General features: G+C 34.6%; 1 protein-coding gene across 1 annotated transcript; it reads right to left on the reverse strand.

Moving 5' to 3' along the window:
• Positions 1 to 19,709: 19,709 nt before the first annotated feature.
• LOC131161996 (FCS-Like Zinc finger 5-like) lies at positions 19,710 to 21,395 on the reverse strand. The gene is made up of 2 exons (XM_058118082.1): positions 20,654 to 21,395; positions 19,710 to 20,273 (listed from the first exon to the last, which is right to left on the reverse strand). Exons 1-2 carry the CDS (start codon positions 20,992 to 20,994, stop codon positions 20,120 to 20,122), a joined length of 495 nt encoding a protein of 164 aa, XP_057974065.1. The 5' UTR covers positions 20,995 to 21,395; the 3' UTR covers positions 19,710 to 20,119.
• Positions 21,396 to 22,371: the final 976 nt, after the last annotated feature.

The raw sequence follows: 22,371 nt of genomic DNA on the forward strand, positions 1-22,371 counted from the left end.
CATCTGAAGATAATATCAATGACAATGAAACTTAGGAGTTGCCTAAGGATTGGAAATTCATTAGAAACCATCCTATAGATCAAATCATAGGTGAACCTTCTTGTGGTGTAGTCACAAGATCTTCCTTGAAAAACCTAGTGAATCATTCTACTTTTTTATCCCAAGAAGAACCTAAAATTAATAAAGAAGCAATAGAGGATGAGTCTTGGATAATGTCTATGCAAGAAGAACATAATCAATTTGAAAGAAGCAAAGTGTGGACTGAAATTAGGATAGCTTCCCAAGAGGGGGGTGAATTGGGAGTTTAAAAACTTTCTTTTTAATTCCTTTTAAGAATACTTAACTTCTTTTATTGTTTAACCAATTCTTTTACTTGTTTGTTTATTTTTTCAAACACACAATAACTTGGTTTCTTTTATACATTCAACAACACAAGCACTTAAACAACTAAATCACCAAACAACCTTTCAATCAACCACACTATCCAAACTAATCAAACACAATTTGAAAGCAAACAACCAAACCAAAATTAAGATATATAGTAGTAAGAAATTAGGACGGTTGTTTGTTTATGTATGCCTTATAAATATGAATCAAGCCCTGTAGTTGAATGATATGCTTGTTAAAATAAATTTGCTTCTTTTATATGATTTACAACCACACATCCACACTCTTCCCAAAATTTAGAATTCAAGTAAACTATTAATTAATTTTCTTTGGGTGTTTTAACCAAGTAACGTACTCCCGTATGGTTTCCGCAAAGTATGATTTAAAAAACGTACTCCCTTTCAGTTTCCACAACCCAAATCAAAATTAAACTTTAAGTTTGTTTGATTTCCAAATATACGTAGTGTATATGATTTCAAATTTAAACTATCCACACAATATAAATATGCTGAAAATAAAGAGTAAGGAAAAGAGAGAGTGAGACACAGGATTTTACGACGTTCAGCTTCAACACAGCCTACGTCCTCACCAAAGGATTCACTAAACCTATTTCTTTACCCGGTAGAACAATACCTTTACACACTCCTTTAGAAGGCTAGAACAGCACCTCTCTAAGCAATAATCCCTCGCCTAGCCAACGATCCAGAAAACCTAGAATCGTCACAATCTACAAGAATATAATATAAATTCTGCGTACAAAAAATACTCTCAAAATTTAGAGTAGGTTGCACAAATTGAGATGTAAATTGTACTTCAAAAAACTAAAGCAAATTAAAATATATGAAGCTCTAAAGTTTTTAGAAGTCACCAATGGTTCGTTTAAAAGAGAAATGGAATTGTAACCCAGAACCGAGTTTTGATATTTTCAATCTACCAAAATTATAGAATTCCTCTCGAGCAAAATATGTGAGCAAAGAAGAACTTCAGGAGAATTTCAGCACAAGATAAATTTCAAATTTTATCTGATTTCTCTCTTTTCTTATGTTTTCATTACCCAAAGAGGTATTTATAGGCTTTTTCAAAGAATAATATCCTCATTAAATTAGGTAGCATTAAATTATTGAAATAATTTTGAAATTCAAAATTTTTCCAAAGAACAATTTCCTCATTTAATTAAATTATTGAATTAATTTTGAAATTCAAAATTTTTCCAAGGAACAATTTCCTCGTTTAATTAGGTAGCATTAAATTATTGAATTAACTTTGAAATTCAAAATTTTTCCAAAGAACAATTTCCTCATTTAATTAAATTATTGAACTAATTTTGAAATTCAAAATTTTTCAAAGAACAATTTCCTCATTTAATTAAATTATTGAATTAAACTCTTCTTTGCTTAATTAATCTTGGAATATTAACTTGTTTAACCTTGAAAAATGTGTTCCAAGACTTAAACTAAAGTCTCTAAGTCTCTTAGCCTAATGAGCTTCAAAATGAAAAAAAAGAAGAAAAAACATATTTTAAACTCTTTTAACAAGGTGTTTATTAGTTTCTTTTGACTTATGAGAGCTTCACATATTTAACTAGCATTTGACTTTGAAGTACTTACAATAGTTCTTCTAATTATGGTCTTCTTAAATTCTTCAGCCTCCTTCAGCCTTTTGAGGTTCACTTTTGAGTCTGGGTTTGCTTGCCCTTAAACTTCTTCATTTGTTATTCATTGCCTTCAACATTTTGAGGAGCTTTCACTAGATTGACATTGAGCTTCAACCTATCAACCTTGAGAGTTCTTTTACCTAAAACACATTACTTAATATCATATGTTAAAATATCCTTCATTTTTTTATCATCAAAATAGGATTGAAAAGCCTAGTTAGGTCAACATGGACCCTAGTTCATAGGCCTAATGATCATAAAGTTATCGGAACTAAATGGGTATATAGAAATAAGAAAGATGAGAAAGGGGTAGTAACTAGAAATAAGGCTAGACTAGTTGCCTAAGGTTATAATCAGGAGGAGGGGATAGATTTTGATGAAACATATGCTCATGTTGCTAGGATGGAAGCCATTTGTAAGCTACTTGCTTATGCCGCTTTTAAAAACTAAATTGTTTCAAATGGATGTTAAAAGTGTTTTTCTTAGTGGCTATATTAATAAAGAAGTGTATGTAAAACAACCACCCGATTTTGAAAATCATAAATATCCAGATCATGTATACTGATTGTCTAAAGCCTTGTATGGATTGAAGCAAACTCCTAGAGTTTGGTGTGAGAGATTTAGTGGTTTTCTACTAGAAAATGGGTTTACCCATAGAAAGATTGACACTACACTTTTCATCAAATCCAAAAATGATGATATGCTCCTAGTTCAAATTTATGTTGACGATATCATTTTTGGAGCAACCAATGATGAGTTGTGTAATGAGTTTGCCAAATGCATGCAAAGTGAATTTGAAATGAACATGATGGGTGAGCTTAGTTTCTTTTTAGGGCTGCAAATTAAATAAGCTAAATATGGAACTTTCATATGTCAATCTAAATATGTCAGGGTCTTGCTAAAGTAATTTAATATGGAAGATATTAAAATTCTTGGTACTCCTATGAGTTCTTCCATCAAACTTGATAAAGATGAGCAAGGAATCCCTATTGATGTGAAATTGTATCGTGGCATGATTGGGAGTCTTCTATATTTTACAACTAGTAGGCCTGATATTATGTTTAGTGTGTGCATGTGTTTTAGGTTTCAGATCGCTCCTAAGGAATCTCATCTATTAGCAGTTAAACGAATCCTTAGGTATCTAGTTGGAACCATAGAGTTAGAATTATGGTATCCTAAGCATATGACTTTTGAGATTGTTAGTTATACTGATGCTGACTTTGCCGGTAGTAAAGTTTATAGGAAGAGTACTAGCGGCACTTGTCACTATTTAGGACAATCTCTGGTTTTTGGTTCTCTAAGAAACAAAACTTAGTTGCCTTATCCACAACTAAAGCAGAATATATTGCGAATGGAAGTTGTTGTGCTCAAACTCTTTATATGAAACAACAACTTATGAATTTTGGGTTGCACTATGATGCAATACCGATTAAATGTGATAACACTAGTGCAATCAATATTTCCAAGAATCCTATCTCACATTCACGAACTAAACACATTGAGATTAGACATCATTCCTTCGTGATCATGTGTAGAAAGGTGATGTGGCACTTGAGTTTGTATGCACAAATGAACAATGAGCTGACATTTTCACTGAACCACTTCCAAAAGATAGGTTCATACAAATTAGACGCGAACTAGGTCTCATGCATAGTAGGGATGCTTCCTAGATATTTGATACATTGCATAAACCTAGGGGGAGTTTTCTAACAAATCTTAAGTCTAACAATTGATATAACTATTGGTATCTTTCATTGGTTTAGACTTTATGAATTTATTTGTGTTTTGCAATGCATAATTCCCATATCTACCGCATGATGATGAATGTATTTATGTTTTACGTCTTGATCATACTGGAATTGTTTGGGTTAAGTAGTTGTGGATAAACTGTTAATCTTAAAACACAAAATAGGTCATTTTTATACAGATATTTTTGAAAAAATGTCCTACTTTCAAACGGCATGCTGCCGAAATTTTTAAAAAATTTCCCAAACTTATCTTGTGTATTAATGCATAATACCCAATACCTTTGGCTATTCATTTTTTTAACCCTTTTTTCTATTTCCAAAAGGGGGAGATAAAGATAAGAGGCAAAACTTGGGTAGTAGTACTTAGTACCTGACAAATTATTTGCATTGCAAATTTTTTTTTTTTACATTATGCATATTGTCAAGGGGAGCCTTTCAAGGCTATACCCACTTTTTGCATGGTGTATTTGTCATCATAAAAAAAATGAGAGAATGTTGACCTCATAGGCCACACCCGGATTTGATAATGACAAATACTCAAGTATTTGATGGCCATCTAGTTTATGTGCAGGTTTATATTCGCAGATACTTTGATGGCATATGAAGTAGAGCATAAAGACCCTGAAATTATTTTTATGTTGCATTTCATTATTATTCAATTTGGGTCTGTAACAGTAATTAGGGAAAATGGTCTGTAATAATCAATGTTTTACCTGCATGGTAGGATAGATAAGCTCAAGAAGACCTAGACAGACCTTATGTTTCCTATGCATGCATAAATGAATGCCCTATCAAATTTAAGTCAATCATCATATGTGTCAACACCCCAAATTTAACTTGGCTACCCTAAGAAAATCCGGCACAATAAAAGTTGACTTCATGCCTCGAAAATTGGAGGACCCTTTTAAGAAACTTGACTGATTCTCGATTTATTTTCAATGAGTCTCGGTATTTTTAATTAAGTCCCAATGTTTTTTCCAAATCCCGGTTTGTTTTCAGTGAGTCCTAGCATTTTTATCGAGTCCCAGTGTTTTTTAATGAGTCCCAGTATGTGTTTGATGACTCTCGGTGTCTTAAGTTGAGTCCTAATGTTTATCGAGCCCCTGTGTTTTTACCGAGTCTCGATATGTGTTAAATAAGTCCTGATGTGCTAAATTGAGCCTCGATGTTTTTAAATGAGTCCCAATGTTTTTTAGTTGAGTCTCAATGTTTTTAACTGAGTTCCGATGTTTTAAATTGAGTTCCGGTATTTTTAATTGAGTCCCGATGTTTTAAACCTCGTTCCGGTATTTTAAATTGAGTCCCAGTATTTTTAATTAAGTCCCGATGTTTTAAACCTAGTCCCAGTGTTTTAAATTGAGTCTCAGTATTCTTTTAAAAGGAGTCAAGTTTGGGTCCTTCCAATTTTCGGGAATCAAGTGCTATTAAATTGGGTTTCTCATTTTTGGAAAATAAAATGGGGCAGAAAAAAATAATAAAAATAAATGAAAAAGGGGAAGCATGTGAGAGAGATATTCTCTCAAAACCACCTAACAGTACTGCACGGGGGAAAATATTCTCCTGTAACCAATTTGTGGCGCCAAATGATTTGTTGGAAAAGTCTCACTGCACACCTACACAAAGGCTATTCACACGCAGCAGAGAAATGGGATAACACACGGAAAGGCAAAAGGGGGAGGCATTTTTACTGTTCATCTATCACCCTCCTCTCTCCATCCTCGCCTCTCTCTCTCTCTCTCTCTCTCTCTCTCTCTCTCTCTCTCTCTCTCTCTCACTCATCTCTCTCACAGGTTCTCCCTCTTAACAAACTCCCGCTGGCTCACCCTCGTCATCTCTTATTATCCATCTCACTTTCCCTCGTATCGATTCTCCCACTCACTCCATTCACAGCTGCAAGCAAATAATATTTCTCTCGCTTACTTGCTGTCTCTCTTAGTCACTCCACGAGCCACCATCACCAACGTCAAGGCTTGCTCTCCCAGCTCCATCGACACCACCTTCTTCTCTCCTTGCAACCCATCTCCACGCACCGCTTCATCGCCACCCTGCCCTTCCTTCACATCCCCGTCACTTGCCGTCATTCCCTCTCCCTAACCACCTCCCACGGCCACACCATACGCGAAAACCACCGAACTCTCCTTCACCAAATCTGACCACCCTCTTGCAGATCCAGTCACCATCTCCAGCTCTCTCTGAAGCTCTCAACCTCTCCCGTTCTCTCTGTAATGCTCAGAAAATGATATGCTTGGGAATGTAAAAATAAAAAATAAAAAAAATAAAAAATATATATTATTAATTAATAATAAATTAATTAGTTAATTTATTAATTAAATAAATTAATAAAATTGATTAATTAATGATAATAACAATTAAATAAATAAAATGATTACTTATATAAATATATATATATATATATATATATATATAATATTACATAATTCTTTAAACTCCTTTAGGATACTTCCTGAAGGAGATGTCTCCTTTGAAATCCAGAGAGAGTTGCGCACTCTCTCTCTCTCTCTCTCTCTCTTCAATTTCTCGACCGATATTCGGCTGATCAAGAAACGGAAGGTGCCATTAGATTTCTAGCTCTGCCACCGACATTTCTACGGGAGCAAATTTGTTATAGGAGCGACATAGGCATCATTCCTGGGCTAAGGTAATTTTCCCCTATTTTCTCAATTTCTTCTTAAATCTACTGCTAAATCGACGATCGGACACCACCACGAGGTCCTAGTCGTGATCGTCATCATTTTGGTTAGAGTAAATTTTCAATTTGGGTTTCCTAAACCCCACTCCAAAGCGAGAGTGAGATTTGGGAAATTAGGTAAATTAGTTATATTTGAGAGTATAATTATTTATTTTAAATTTATGGGCCTAGGAAATATTAAAATAGTATTTTATTTAGGATTGATTTAATGGAATTAAGATTTTTGATTCAGGATCCGGGTGAGCGTTGCAGGCATTAGTTTGGCTGTTGGCGTAGTTCAAGAAATCAGGTAAGGGAATAAATTAATTCATAATTTTCATGGAAATATTTATTATTTTACAACATTTTATTTTAAAAATTATGTATGATATAAAATTATGTTTGGAAAAATTACTGTTGTTTATAGGGAATGTTTATATATATTATCAGGGAAAATGGTTTAATTTGTGTGGCATGGGTATAAAATCTTATGATTTATGTGATGGCAAAATGTTATGTTTTCATAACCTTCGTGCTATTATTGTTTTTGAGAAATGGTTAAAACAGTACAAGAATTATATTTTTTTGTAATTTGTATGAAACAATGCAAGGGCCATAATTTATAAAACGGCACAAGGGCCGTAATTTATGTGAAACGACGCAAGGACCGTAATTAATATGATACGGCATAAGGGCAATAATTTATATGAAAATGCGCAAGGGCCATAATTTATGTGATATGATATGTCGACACAAGAGTCGTAATGTATGACATGCTATTTTCATGAAATTATTATTATGTAAGATTTTATGATGAAATAATTATGTTCAGCATATGAAACATAGTATATGATATCAGAACCCAGATAGCTTAGTTTAGTTCAGTTTTCAGGAACACGGTACCGTAGCTATATATGTATTCAGATTATGATAGTGCTACCACATGCCGCGAGGGGCTGTGGGAGATTGACAGTCGATGTGGTTTCAGTGCAGAGCTGTGGACGTTCCCCTTGCATTTCGGACCAGGGTGGGTCGGGCCCATCGTACTTACAGACTTATATTAATCTAGTATGGTCGGCCAGCCAGTACTATGTCCCGCCTTCGGACCGCATAACCCAATCATATGGGGGTAATACATGGCATCAACTAGCTATCCATCTTGGAATTTATTTCACGTATTATATAGTAATATAAGATGTTTTACATGTACAGATATATAGCATGACATGTATGCTACTTTCAAATATGTTTATTCAGTATTTATCATATAGATTTCTCAGATATGATTTATGTATAGTATATGCTTATGACACGTGAAATACCCATATTGTCACACACTGATATTAGTTTATTTCCCTTACTGAGAGGTGTCTCACCCTAGTTTTAAAATATTTCAGGGAATCTAGGTAGGGGAGCGAATAGAGCTTTGCAGTGATAGTGGTCGCCTGATCTACCCTGCCATAAGGGTAAGTCATTCCACAAGGGTTAGATGGATTTTGGGGTAGTGATCCTAGGGAACTTTATGTTCATGTTGGGATGTGTGTATTTGAATATGATATATTTTTGTATAACTCTGGTGTTGTATTTGTTTGACTATTTGATATGCATATGTTGTAACTTTCCGCTGCTAGGGTGTTAGGTTCATATGACAGGTTTATTTCTCAACACCCATGGGTCTGGGTGGATTATGTATGTGGTAGTTATGATTATTGGTAGACTATTATGTGAATATATATATATATATATATATATGTGTGTGTGTGTGTGTGTGTGTGTGTGTGGAAATTAGACAGATCGTTACACTCTCACTGTTCTATCTCTTTCCATAACCACCTCCCACAACACCACCTCTCAGCCCTTTATCTCCATCTCCACACTCTACGCAGATGAGCCAGAGCCACCACCTTCAGCCCTCACTATCCTTCACCAATAGCCGCACACAACACCTCACTGTGCACGACCATTGAATCCTAAACACTCTCACCCTCACACATTCTTCCCATCTGTCTCACCTTCACTCTCAAAATCCACGGTCGAACCATCCCCATAAACTCTGATAGCCTTCACAACCAGAGCACTCCACCACAGCTCCACCATCTGTCTTCCCATCCACCAGCACTGAACATCTCGGCCACCCTTCAACAAATCTTCCATCCTCTCTCCCATTCTCTCTTACAAAGGCTCACCATTCTCACGCTCACTCTTAGATTCTCCCATCTCTCACTATCTCTTGGATCCATATGTATACACCCTCGATATCTCACTCCATTTTTTCTCAGACTCTCATCCTCAGCATTTCACCCACACACTGGGGAGGCTCAGGCTCACTCTCCAGTACCACGACCCGACCACAGTCGTGAGCATCCTACACACATAGATGAGCAACTCCAGTGCATGCACCCTCTCTGGCAGCCATCCTCGGCACTCATAACCTCCATCTTTGGCTGCATCTCGGCCACTTGATCCAGACTCCGATCAGTAGTCAGCTCTGGAAACCAACCTCCAATATTGGCACCACCTTCCATCAACATCAGCTCTGACCTCCCACTTTCAGTCTCACATAATAGTTATCTTCTCCGGTGCATCCTTGGTAGACGACGGCTCTGTGCTTTCATGCACGGCCAGCAGCACCTCCTTCGACATTGTAAGTTTATTGATGTTTGCTCCTAAACTTTTGTTAACTCTGCTTTCCTAGGTCTTACATAGATTGGGATAGAAAGTCCATATCAAAATGCTTTTGTTGTGGGTTATTGTTCTTGATTCTTAGGTGGAGGTTGGAACGTGTTATAGGGTGACCTGAAGGTAATGCTTGAATTTCTTTATTGCTGGATTGACGTTTGTTAAGCTTGTGTCATTAGGAACTTCATGACGCACTAGTGGAGTGCAACGTAATGAGGTAAATCATATGTTTATTAGGTTCCCTTTGGCATGATTGTTTTGGTAACCTGTTGAATGTGTTGAATAGTTTGCTTTTACACTTGGGTAATTAGAGCAGTGTACCTTTTTCCCAAATAGAATATTGGACGTTGATATCCAAAACTAATTTATTTGGTCATCATTATTATATAGTGCAACTCTCTGTAATTGGTTGCTTACAAGCTCTCCCCCATAGCACACAACACCACACACACCCTGTTAACACACTACTTACACGCATAGGGCCCACTGTGAAGAATCTAATAATAGGGAAATAGAAAATGAAAAGAAAGCTGAAATTGCAAGAAGTCAAAACAGCAGAAAAAAATCTGTGAAGATTACATTCGATAGATTGAAAAAGAGAGAGCATTCTGAGTGAGTTTTTAATATACAGAGCAACCTTTTTATATTACATTGAAGAGATAGAAAACTGATATAACTGAAGTGGTTAAGGATCTTCTTGAATTTCTTGAGCTGCCTCTGCCTTGAGTTTCTCCTCTTTGGACTTTAATTCCAATTTATCAATATAGGATGCTATATTCCAACATCCCCCCCCCCTCAAGATGAGCATGAATATTAATAATGTTCATCTTGCGCAAATTATGGTGAAAAGATAATGAAGCAAGAGGCTTTGTAAGAATATCTACAAGTTGTAATCATGATGGAATATAGAAAATTTTGATAATGTGCTGCTGTACTTTTTCCCTTACAAGATGACAATCAATTTAAATGTGTTTTGTTCTCTCATGTTGTACTGGGTTAGTAGCAATTGATAAAGCTGATTTACTATCCGTATATAACAATGATGGTTGAGGATGAGCAACATTAAGGTCTTGAAGAGCAAAGAGTAACCATTGTACTTCACATGTTGTAGCTGCAAGAGCTCTATATTCTGCTTCAGTAGATGATCTGCTAACTGTGGGCTGCTTCTTGGATTTCCAAGAGATTAATGAATCTTTGAGAAAAACAGCAAAACTAGTAACACTTCTTCTGGTATCTGGACAACCTGCCCAATCACTGTCAGAAAAAGCCTTCAATTGTAAATTAGAAGATGAAGGAAAAAACAATCCTTGGCCTGGTGTTGCTTTCAAATACCGAAGAACACGAATGGCAGCTTGATGATGAGATATTGCAGGTTTAGTAAGAAATTGACTAAGAACCTGAATAGAATAAGCAAGATCAAGTCGTGTACTAGTCAAGTATAAAAGTCTGGCAACTAATCTTCTGTAACCTGAAGCATCCTCATAGACATTAGGATCGGCTGTACTGAGTTTGATATTTGATTCCATTGGAAAAGCAGTTGGTTTAGATCCTAAAAAACCAGTATCTTGAAGTATGTCTAAAGCATATTTCCTTTGACAAAGAGAAATGCCAGATCGTGATCTTGCTACCTCCAATCCCAAAAAATATTTGAGTTGTCCCAAATCTTTGATTGTAAATTTATCATGTAGAAATGATTTGAGCTGCTGAATTTCAGTAAGATTATCACCTGCTAGAATGACATCATCTACATAGACAAGTAAAGCTATGAAGGAAGTAGTGGTTTTATTAATAAAAAGAGAACAATCAGATTGACCTTGAGTGAAACCATAATCAAGAAGGGCTTGAGAAAGTTTTGCAAACCATTGTCGAGAGGCTTGCTTTAGTCCATATATACTTTTTAGTAATTTGCATACCAAATCGGACTGCTGAATATGTAAACCAGGAGGTATTGCCATATAGACTTCTTCATGTAAATCACCATGTAAAAAAGCATGATTGACATCTAATTGATGGATATGCCAGCTCTTGACAGCAACAACAGCTAATAATAATCGAATAGAAGTGATTTTTGCTACTGGAGAAAAAGTATCAAAGAAATCTAGTCCTTCTTGCTGATTATAACCTTTAGCTACCAGCCTTGCTTTATATCTCTCAATAGTTCCATCAGCCTTGTATTTTATTCGAAATACCCATTTACAACCAATGAGCTGTTTATTTTGAGGAAGAGGAACAAGTTTCCAAGTTTTATTTAACTTTAAAGCATTTAATTCATTTCTCATAGCAATTTGTCATTCAGGTGATTTGGCAGCTTGTTTATATGACTTTGGTTCAGGGGTAATAGAAATTGAAGTTAAAAAGCTTTATGGGAATTTAAAAGTCTATTAACAGAAAGAAAAGAAGAAATAGGATAAGGAATACCTATGTTGAAGGAGCAATCAATTGAAGAAGATGAGGTATTTGCATAGGGAAACAAGGATACATTACCACAATGATAATCTTGCAGATATTTTGGAGGATGTTTATCTTTGGAAGATTTTCTGATGTATGTGTTAGGAAAAATTGGAACTATTGATTCAATATGATCATGATGGGATGAATAATAGTTTGATGTAGAAGGAGATAATGAAAGATTATTAAATGAATCAGAAGGAAGAGAAGTTGCCGATTCAGTGAAATTTCTGACAGTGGGAGATGACTCTGAAATAGGAATATTGGATAAGGTAGTATTTGGAATAGAAGAGTCATGTTGAAATTCTGAAGGAGGAAACCAAAAATTGGAAATGGCAGAGTTGAGTGGAAGAACTTTGAAAGGAAAAGTGGTTTCATGAAATATAACATTTCTGGAAATAATAATTTTGTTGGTGGTTAAGTCCATAAGTTTATAACCTTTGACATTAGGAGGATAGCCTAAAAATAAACATTTTGTTGCTCTTGGATCAAACTTTTGCCTGTGATGAACAATTGAAGATGCAAAACATAAACAACCAAAAACTTTTAGATGAGAAAATTTTGGAGGTTTATGAAATAACATTTCAAAAGGTGATTTGTTGTTAAGAAGAGGAGTTGGAATTCAATTGATGATATGAGCAGCAGTCAATATACAATCACTCCAAAAAATTAAAGGTAAATTTGCTTGAAACATCAGTGCTCGGGCTATATTTAATAAATGCTGATGTTTTCTTTCAACGACTCCATTTTGTTGTGGAGTTTCTACACAACTTTATTGATGCAAAATACCAAATGTTTTATAAAAGTTAGTAAGTATAAACTCTGAACCATTATCTGTTCTTATGTTTTGATAGAGGTATTGAATTGATTTAAGACCATTTTATAAAAATCTGGTAATAGAGATGATACTTCAAATTTATTTTTAAGTAGAAAAACCCAAGTGCATCGTGTGAAATCATCCACAATAGTTAACAAAAATTTAAAACCAGAATACAAAATTGTAGCAAAAGGACCCCATACATCACAATGAATCAAGTCAAACATCTTAGTAGAAGTATGCTGAGATACAGGAAAAGAAACCTTTTTCTGTTTTGCAAGTGGACAAATGTCACAAATATTTGTACAATCAAAAGCAACTGAACTATCTATCTGTTGAATAAAAGGAATTCTAGAATTTGAAATGTGCCCTAATCTGTAATGCCAAATGTTTGACTGAATTTTTGTGGTTGCTGATACGAAAGATGGTATATAATGGAAAGAAAAAGGTGACAAGGAATGCTGGCAAATATTTGTTATTGAAGGAGATTGAGAAAAATGATAAAGTCCTTGTTTCTCAAAGGCAATCCCAATCATCTTCTTCATTGAATAGTCCTGTAAAAGACAATAAGAAGCAAAAAAAGATATACAAAGATTAGAATCTTTGGTTAGCTTAAAAGAAAAACTAGGAACACACAACACATTATATAAAAATAATGTGTTAGAAAGTTTTACAGTTCTAGTATATATTGCTGAAACAATATGGCCATTGGGAAGATTAATTGAAATTGAAACTGATTTAGGAGTAAAATAATAAAGTTGAGGTGAACAAATCATATGATCTATTGCTCCGGTATCTAGGATCCAAGAAAAACCAGAATTTAATTTTGTAGATACTGAATTGCAGGTATTGAAAGAATTACTAGAAGAATGAGATGTAGTGACTAAATTTACTATTGTTGTAGATGAATCAGTAGGCTGAGCAGATGAATTTGAATTGGCAAGAGCTAAGAGTTTATTAAATTCTTCAACAGTTAAACTGATCCTTTGATCCTCAGTACTTTGTTGATTGGAAATTTCTTCAGTTTTGATAACAACATATGCAGAAGAATAATTTTTTTTTTTCCTTTAGGTCCAGTCCAACCAGGAGGATAACCATGTAATTGGAAACATTTATCAATCGTATGACCATTGTATCCATAGTGAGTACAATGCAATAATGATTTCTTGGACTTGTCTTTGGAAAATCTGAACTGAGTAGGCTTGGCCAGCAATGCATGTGTTTCAGAAGCTGAATAATTTGTTAGTTGTCTCTGGCTTTCTTCTTGTAGCAATAAAGAAAATACCTTGGCCATGCTGGGCAATGGAATAGTAAGCAGCAACTGACTTCATATCGAAGCAAAAGAATCATTCAATCCTACAAGAAATTTTAATACGTAATCTGTTTATTGTCGAAGAATCAAGAAATTGAATAAATCGTAGGTGCAAGAAGCCATTTTGCCACATGTGCAGGTTGGAAATGGTCTGTAGCTGATATACTCATCCCAGAGAGTTTTAAAAGCATTACAATACTCAGTAATCGAAGATGAACCCTGATTTATGCAACTTAAAGATTTTTCGAGATGAAAAACTCTTGGACCATCACTTCTCAAATACCATATCTTTAGTTTATTCCAGAGATCAACAGTTGAGGTAACATACAATAAGCTGTTTCTTATATCTTTAGAAATGGAATTCATGAGCCAAGAAAGCACCAGATTGTTTGCACGAAGCTAGGCAGTGTGTAAAATACGATGAGTAGTAGGAGGAACAGAAATTGAGCCATTAATGAAGGCCACCTTGTTCTTAACAGTGAGAGCAATGGTGATTGAACGGCTCCAGGCAACATAGTTATCTCTTGCAAAAATTTCAGAAACCAGCAAAAATCCTGGATTATCACTAGGATGAAGGAAAAATGGGCTTGAAGAATCATTAGAAGGATTGATAGAAGGATCATCTAATAGATGTGAAGAATATGAAGAATTAAAAGTATCATACATGTTGTGAACAAGATACAAGAAGCAACTGACTTAAATTCCAGAGCAGAATTTTCAGTTGAGAAAAAAAATGTATGCGGATGCAAGAAGATTTTACTTTGATACCATGTGAAGAATCTAATAACAGGGAAATAGAAAATGAAAAGAAAGCTAAAATTGCAAGAAGTCAAAACAGCAGAAAAAAATCTGTGAAGATTACATTCGATAGATTGAAAAAGAGAGAGCATTCAGAGTGAGTTTTTAATATACAGAGCAGCCTATTTATATTACATTGAAGAGATAGAAAACTGATATAACTGAAGTGGTTAAGGATCTTCTTGAATTTCTTGAGCTGCCTTTACCTTGAGTTTCTCCTCTTTGGACTTTAATTCCAATTTATCAATATAGGATGCTATATTCCAACACCCACACACGCTCACACACTACCTGTAACATAGAACACACACTAACTCACACACACTTGCACACATTAAAAAACACACACTGAAACTCAGACACACACTTTTACACACAACACACACGTTAAACCACTTTTACACACAACACACACTTTAAACCCAATGGTCTTGACCAAGACCTTAAACTGGTTGAATCCCTGTGTGAACCGGTTCTCCCTGAACCGGTTATGTCCTCTAAACCGATATGAAACCGGTTTAACCCTTTTATTTATTTTATTTTATTTTATTTTTTAAACTTTTAAAAGTTCACAAAAATCCAAAAAAAATGTCAAAAAATCACAAAATTTGTAGAAAACTCCAAATATATTTTCAGACTTTGACTTCCATGGTTTTTGTCTTAATTTTATTTGTGTTATTTTGAAGTTCAGGAAAAATATTGAAAAAAATCACAAAAAAAATATTTTCACACTTATAAAAATCACAAAAATATTTTTTAGGCTCAGAAAATCATTTCCATCCCAAACAAATTCTAAAAATCTCTTGGAATATTAATTTTCACTTAAAAAATTCTCTAAAGATTTCCAAACCCCGGGAGTATATTTTTATAAACTATTTTCTTGATTTTCAATCTCGATGATTGCAATGAGAGGCATTAAGCTCTTCGGAGTACGATATGTCCCGGTTCTCAGGGAATATCTATATGGTATCAATTTTGTGCATTTTCTTTACACTTTTGATAGGGAGTAATTTTTAAAGGCTTATTAAATTTATTTTGGGATAATTTTTTTATCAATATGGTACCATTCGTAAGAATGAGCGCGTAGGGGGTGCTAATACCTTTCCCTCGCGTAACCGTACTCCCGAACTTGACTCTAGTGATGCAGATCGATTCTACCCCTAACAGGGTAGCAATCAAGTGTTCTAACTGCACTCCAAAAGGTTAGTGGTGACTCCATCACACATTGTTTTTCTATGAAAATCACATTTTCAAAATTCACATACATTTTTCCCAATTCGTAGCTGCACCCGTGCAGAGTGTTTTTGGCGGGTCCGGGACGTCGCGACAATATGAATAGGTAAACATTTTAAAAACAAAAAGACCAAAAATGCCAAAATTGGCATGTTCGGTCGACCGAACTCAATTATACTGAGATTCTCGATCGACTGAACCCCCACCAGGTCAACAGGTTGACCCCCCGGTTGATCAACCAGAAGTATATGTCGACCGAACCTCCCTAGGTCAACAAGTTGACCACTCGGTCAATCGACCAAGTTTATATGGGCAACGCCCTGGTTGACCAAACCCTCATGTGGAAAATGTCAACCGCCTGGTCGATCGAACTTCATAGTTCAAATTGATCCGAACGACCAAACTGCGTAGATTTGGAAAATTGCCCTTGAACCATGCAAGTCGGGTCGACCATCCTTCTGGTTCAAATTTCTCTCGGTTGATCGAACCCAGCCACTTGGTCAACCGAACCTTAAGTTCGGTCAGCTAGTGCTCTTGGGTTGGCGAAAATTACCGAGGTTAAAATGCAATTAAAATTTATTAACCTCATTTAAAATTTTTCAAAAATGACTCATATGTCCTGAATGACTATAATTTTGGGGAATTCTATATATAACCCCTCATTTGCAAAAATTCGTAAATGATTAGCAATCTTAATTAGCAAAAATCCTCTGAAATTCAAAAAATCCTACTTCCATTTTTAAGCCTCCTACACTCATTTTTACTCAATTTTATTGCTTAAATCTATTTGTAAGTGTGATTGAGTGTTCATCTCAAGGGATTAAGCTCTCTCTTGTTATTGATTGATTGAGGTTATTTTATTAGAGTGCAAAGTTTCAAGTTTCCTTAGGAGACTTTGTTAATAAGTCTTCCTTAGGAATACTTCATTGAGTCTTTGAGTTTTGCATTGTCATTGCAATCCTCAAGGAGTTCACATTGGATTTTGGTTGCTAAAAATATTTTACAAATCATTTTAAGAAATATCTCTTATGCTTATCTTTGAGAAATTTATTTTGAAATATTTGCTTGAGTGGGAAAAATATTTTTTGCCATATCTTGTGAGTGAGATTATCTTTTTGATACAAGGATTAAATAAATTTTTACAAACCATTGTTGAATATCTCTTGTGGTTTATTTTGAGAAAAACTTTTGTTGAGATATTTGAAGTATATCTGTGATCTTTGTTGCTGTACTGTGATTGAGAATATTATTTTGACACAAAGATTCTATCACTTATACTCTTACATACTGAATGCATTATTTGTATAAAACTTTGAGAGTAGATACTAAGACCATATTGAGCTTATCCTATCAAATCATTCGGTGGTGTATTGATTAGATTGATAGATTATCTGCTTAGTTAAGAAGTATATCTGTTGTATGCAAATTTGTTTGAGAAATCTATTGTATTCTAGCCGTGGCCTGAGGGAGCGGTAATCCAGCCCTGTAAGGCAATATTGTAAAGGTTGAAGTCAGCCCTGTGCTAATTGACCTAATTGTTTAGGTGTCGTTCCACCCGTTAAGTGAGCTTATAGTGGTAGTCCTTGTGCTTGTTAGTCAAGGCGGGGATATAGATAGTTTGCCAAACCTCGATAACATTTATGGGTGTCATCTCTATTTACTGCTTTGTTGTGCATGCTTAACTAAATTATTTGTTCATTTTAATTTTTGCTGTATATTTATACTGATTTACTTATTTGCATTAGATTAACCCTAGGCTTGTGTAATACTGCTGTTAGGGGATTGATCTAGGAGATAAAATTTGAAAATACCAATTCACCCCCCTCTTGGGATTATAGTAAAGCTAACAAGGCTCCTATTTATAGGACGTAAGGATTAATCTAATTAACTAATCAAATTCAAATCAACAATCAAAATTAAAACGAATTTGTTAACTTAAATTTGATTAACCAAATTTAAATTTACTTAATCAAGATTAAGTAGCTAATCAATTTTAACTTGTTATTTTTCTAATTGAATTTGAATTGTGTGTGTGTGCAGGTGCCAACATGAAGAACCGAGGCTCCTTCACTCTAATTTTCCTTTTTTTTTTTTTTTTTTGTCATTTTTGTTTTTCAACGTAAAATTTTTTTCTTTGTATTTTTCATGAAATAAAAATAATGTTCGATATTGTTCTATAAGACCTCGGATAATTTCGGCCGTCTATAGTAGCCATGGAAAGCCCTTTAATAGACATATATAGTGGTACTTTTCAAGTTAGATTGTTACTATAACCTTCTCTTGCCTCGCCTAGAATTTTCTTTGCTCATGAGTTCTCCCTTTTCTTATATATTTTTGTGTTTCCATAATTATTTTAACAATTCTCTTTAATTATTTTGTTAAGAAAATATATATTTTTCAATTAGGGTTATTCTTGCCCAATTTGAAGGAAGAAATTATCTTAAATTTCAAATTTGACTGTGTTATTTGCCATGATCTCTTCCTTAAGCATCACTTGCATTTGAGGCTTCTTTGACTTTTGCTAAAAAAGAGGGATTTGATGTTAGAGACTATATGACAAGAAGTTGAAATGTTATTTACAAGTAATGTTATGCAAGAAGCTAGTCCGTAATGGAATATAAATTCTCAATCAAATTCACCATATGATGATCATGATTGGAACCAAGTGTCTTTTTGTAATCATGGTATTTCTCCACCAAGAGTTATTAATAAATTTGGGACGGGACTGTTATGTAGGTGACTTCCGGCTCTTTCTAAAAAAAGAAAAAAAAAGAAAAAAAATGATCATGATTGGAAAACACAAATATTAATGTTAATTAATAGAATAGAATATAAATTTTTTTTGCTTGCTCTTATTTTTTAATATTCTAAAAATTTTATTCAAATTTTCACTAAACAATTTAAATTTTCAATGCTCATTAAAATATGATCAATCGAGCTCTAAAATTCATTTCTCTCAATAATCTAAATTAATTTTGGTTTAGAGTTCAACATTTAATACTTAATTTTGTCAAATGACCTCTAAAACTCTATTTGTTTTTTGAAAACATTAGAGAAATAAAAATAAAATACAAAGGATTCCTTTTTTTTAGTCATAAAGACAACTGAGAAAAAAAAAATCAAATATATATCAAATTAATGCATAAAATTTTAATTGTACATATCATTAATATTTTTCATTATTCAATAATTAGTTTTATACTGAAAAATTTTATCATTTATAATAGTTCTTGATATATATAGAAAATATAATGAAAAATGAATTTTTAAAATTTTCAATTATTTACTTTTCCTAAACAAAATTCTTAATCCAAACACTCTTATATTCTTTAAAGAAAATATTCTACTAGCTCATATAATTTTAAATTAATATTTTTTTAAATTAAAAAAAGAATTAAGAATGAAATCTATTCCTCAAATTGTCTCTCTCTCTCTCTCTCTCTCTCTCTCTCTCTCTCTCTCTCTCTCATGAAGAATTAGGTTATATCAGGAAGTTGACTACAGCATAAAATAATCTTCATCACATATGTATGGATTTTCCTTTTTCATGAAACAATGAAAAGAAGTATAATTATTAATTGATTATATATGAGACGTCTCTTGCCACAAAGGAAAGGGCAGGAGGTGGGAATCTCTCATTGAAGGGATTGCCATTTGCCATTCCGCTCAAAGTCTCCAATTCAGACTCAAACCTTCAACCAAAACCCATTGAATTTCTTGCACAGCTAGAATTTTTATTGAAACAATAATTCATCTTGCGCACGTGCAGACACCTTTCTTTTTCTTTTTCTTTTTCAAAAGGAAAAGGGCAGGAGCATTTTCTAACCACAGAAGAAACTAAAATTTCAACCATGGAAGCACCTGCTGAAAGAAAGTCTAAAGTTGAAAAAAGGAAAATCCCAAAAGCATTTTCAAAACTCAGAAAACAACCGAACAAATAACTGTAGAACCAAAAATTCCTTTGTATGGCAATATATAATATAGACGAGAAGAAATTGAGGTCACGGCTCACAAATCATATAAAAATTTCCAACTTGACACTCCCGTCGGTTGACACCAAGACGGGAAATTTTCGATCAGGAAATTGAGAATGAAAGTAGGAGAAAGTCAGAGAGCTCAATCTCAGGGGTATATGTCGCAACAATATTTTCTAAACGGTCCCAAAACTCGCACATTTTCGATCAGATTTTGACAAAGGGAGATAATAACAGTGCAGTACTTACAGGCAGCCCCAGGAAAATAAGAAAGCCGCTCATGCCCCCAAAAAAATATATTTATATGGTTTTCGATATAAATAATTAATTAAGTGGGCGCTGATCGGTGAATCCAATCTGGTTGCTGCCGGCCGGCGACTCTACACGGTGGCGATGGTGGGACCTTTGGCGGATCCTGCGGTTCCCGCCGGTGGAACTTCTTTCTTAGAAGCTAACAATGCAATATTCTCCTTCCTCTCGTCTTGATTTATCTGTCGCTGCCTGCACTCTAGACTGCAGAAGGCGCTATCACCTCTGAGAATTAAAAAAAAAAAAAAAAAAGAATCCCAATTAATTGATCATAATAATGCCATATTATGAAGAAATTCCAAAATTTTCATATTTGTAATTCTTTAATTCACATCATGTTAGAACAACAATAATTATGAATGGTTTTGTAAGCTGACTATCCTTCATAAGCAGAAAAGAATCCTTAAAAGTAATCGTACTCAGCGAGAATTTTAAGGAGTTTTACCGTACCCTACGGAACTATAATTTACAGAAATTAAGATTACATGCATCAGTGCGTGGTAGCAGATCAGACAGGAGTTCCATTTTTTTTTTTATTTTATAAATACGAATTTTAACAAGGTTGAAACTTTTTTTTTTTTTTTTTTCTAATAAAAAATCAGTACCTGTACATATATATGTCGCGGCCAGGCATCAGGCGACGCTTGCAGAGGGAGCAGGCCCTCAGGAAATGGGCCGTCTGCAGAAGATCGCGGGGAGTCCTACTGTGGTTTCTGGGAGAGACGACGGCGAAAAAACGATGATCCGTCACCTCGGGCCCGGCGGGCTTCCTGGAGGGGCCTCCCCCTACGGCGTCGACGTCTACCGCTTTCTGGCAGCTCCCGAAGAAGGGGTTAAAATTAAGACGATCGGGCGGCGCCGGAACTTCACTGCTGTTCAGATCCAAGGTGAACTCCGTCATGCTTGTCGTTCTCGTCATCGGCCGCGGCCTCTTTCCCAGCAGCATCTTCTCAGTTCTCTCTCTCCTCCCCAAGTTTTTCAGCTCCAACTCTAGGCGAGAGAGAGAGAGAGAAAGAAGTGCGAGGAGGAGTGAAGCGGGGGAAGACAGAGGGCCAGAAGGCAAGGAACGAATCGGGGCCGTTCACGGTTGGCTTGCATACGCAAGATCCAGGGCAAGCCCGCTGTTTGGGCTCCTTCGGACTGACGCCATCGGTCTCCTGACCAATGAAACCTGACCACGTCAACGGGAACAGTTGGAGACCCACCACCTGATGGATCATAAATTTGGTGGGGACTTTGGGGTCTGGGACTGGCACTTGCCCCAATCAACACTCTCCCTCACCAATGAACACCCCCATTATGTAGTGGGAACTGCTGTTTTCACTTTTCACACTTATTTATATATTTATTTTTACCTCTCAGAGCTGGCATGAATTTCACCATCCTCAGAAAAAATAAAAATAAAAATAAAACCAATTTTGTTATTAATCATTAAAATCTCCATCACTTTGATTATTTTTCAAGTTAATCACATGAATCTCTAATACTGCATTTTTTATTTAAATAATAATATAATCATGTGTAACATGAGTAAGATTAAACAAATATAATAATTTCTTTACATAGGTGTATGCCTGCTCTTTCTTAATATTTTTTATTTCAAAAATTTTTTGTCCTTCTTAAGTGTTTCTAATTTTTAGAATATAAGATAATTAAATAGCAAGAATTAATCAAATCATTAAAGCTTCTTTTTTTTTTTCTTTTTAATTCTATTCTTGTTCTCTTATCATTTATTATTTAAAATTTTCTATCTTATTATCTATTTTATTGCAATAATTGCTCATATCCCATCATCAAAATTTATATTAATAATTTTAGAATCTATCTAGATCTTTCAATGTCTCAATATTTTGTTTTTTGTTTTTTAAAAAATATCATCACAAATATAAAATGTGATAAACTATGAGAATTTGAATGGAAGAATGTGACAAACCATACCATTTTATATTTATATATAAAAATTAAAGAAATATTATCAGGTGTGAAACGTTTCCAAGATGAGAATGCTTAGATGGATGAGTAGTATAACATTAAAAGATAAATTAAGGAACGAACATATTTGCAGTAAGTTAGGTGTAGTTCCTATAAAAGATAAGATAAGGAAGGGACGACTTATATTCAGATGGTATGAACACTTGCAACGTAGGTCACATAGTGCACCAGTAAGGAAGAGTGAGTTAGTTACTGTGAGGGGTAATAGAAGGGATAGGGGTACACCTAAAATAACTTTGGGATCGGAGGAGATAGTAAATATGATTTAATATCCTTGAATCTATCAGAAGAAATGGTCCATGATCGCATAAATGGCGAAAAATGATTCATA

Source organism: Malania oleifera, chromosome 8, assembly GCF_029873635.1.
Source record: "Malania oleifera isolate guangnan ecotype guangnan chromosome 8, ASM2987363v1, whole genome shotgun sequence".
NCBI classification, from domain to species: domain Eukaryota; kingdom Viridiplantae; phylum Streptophyta; class Magnoliopsida; order Santalales; family Ximeniaceae; genus Malania; species Malania oleifera.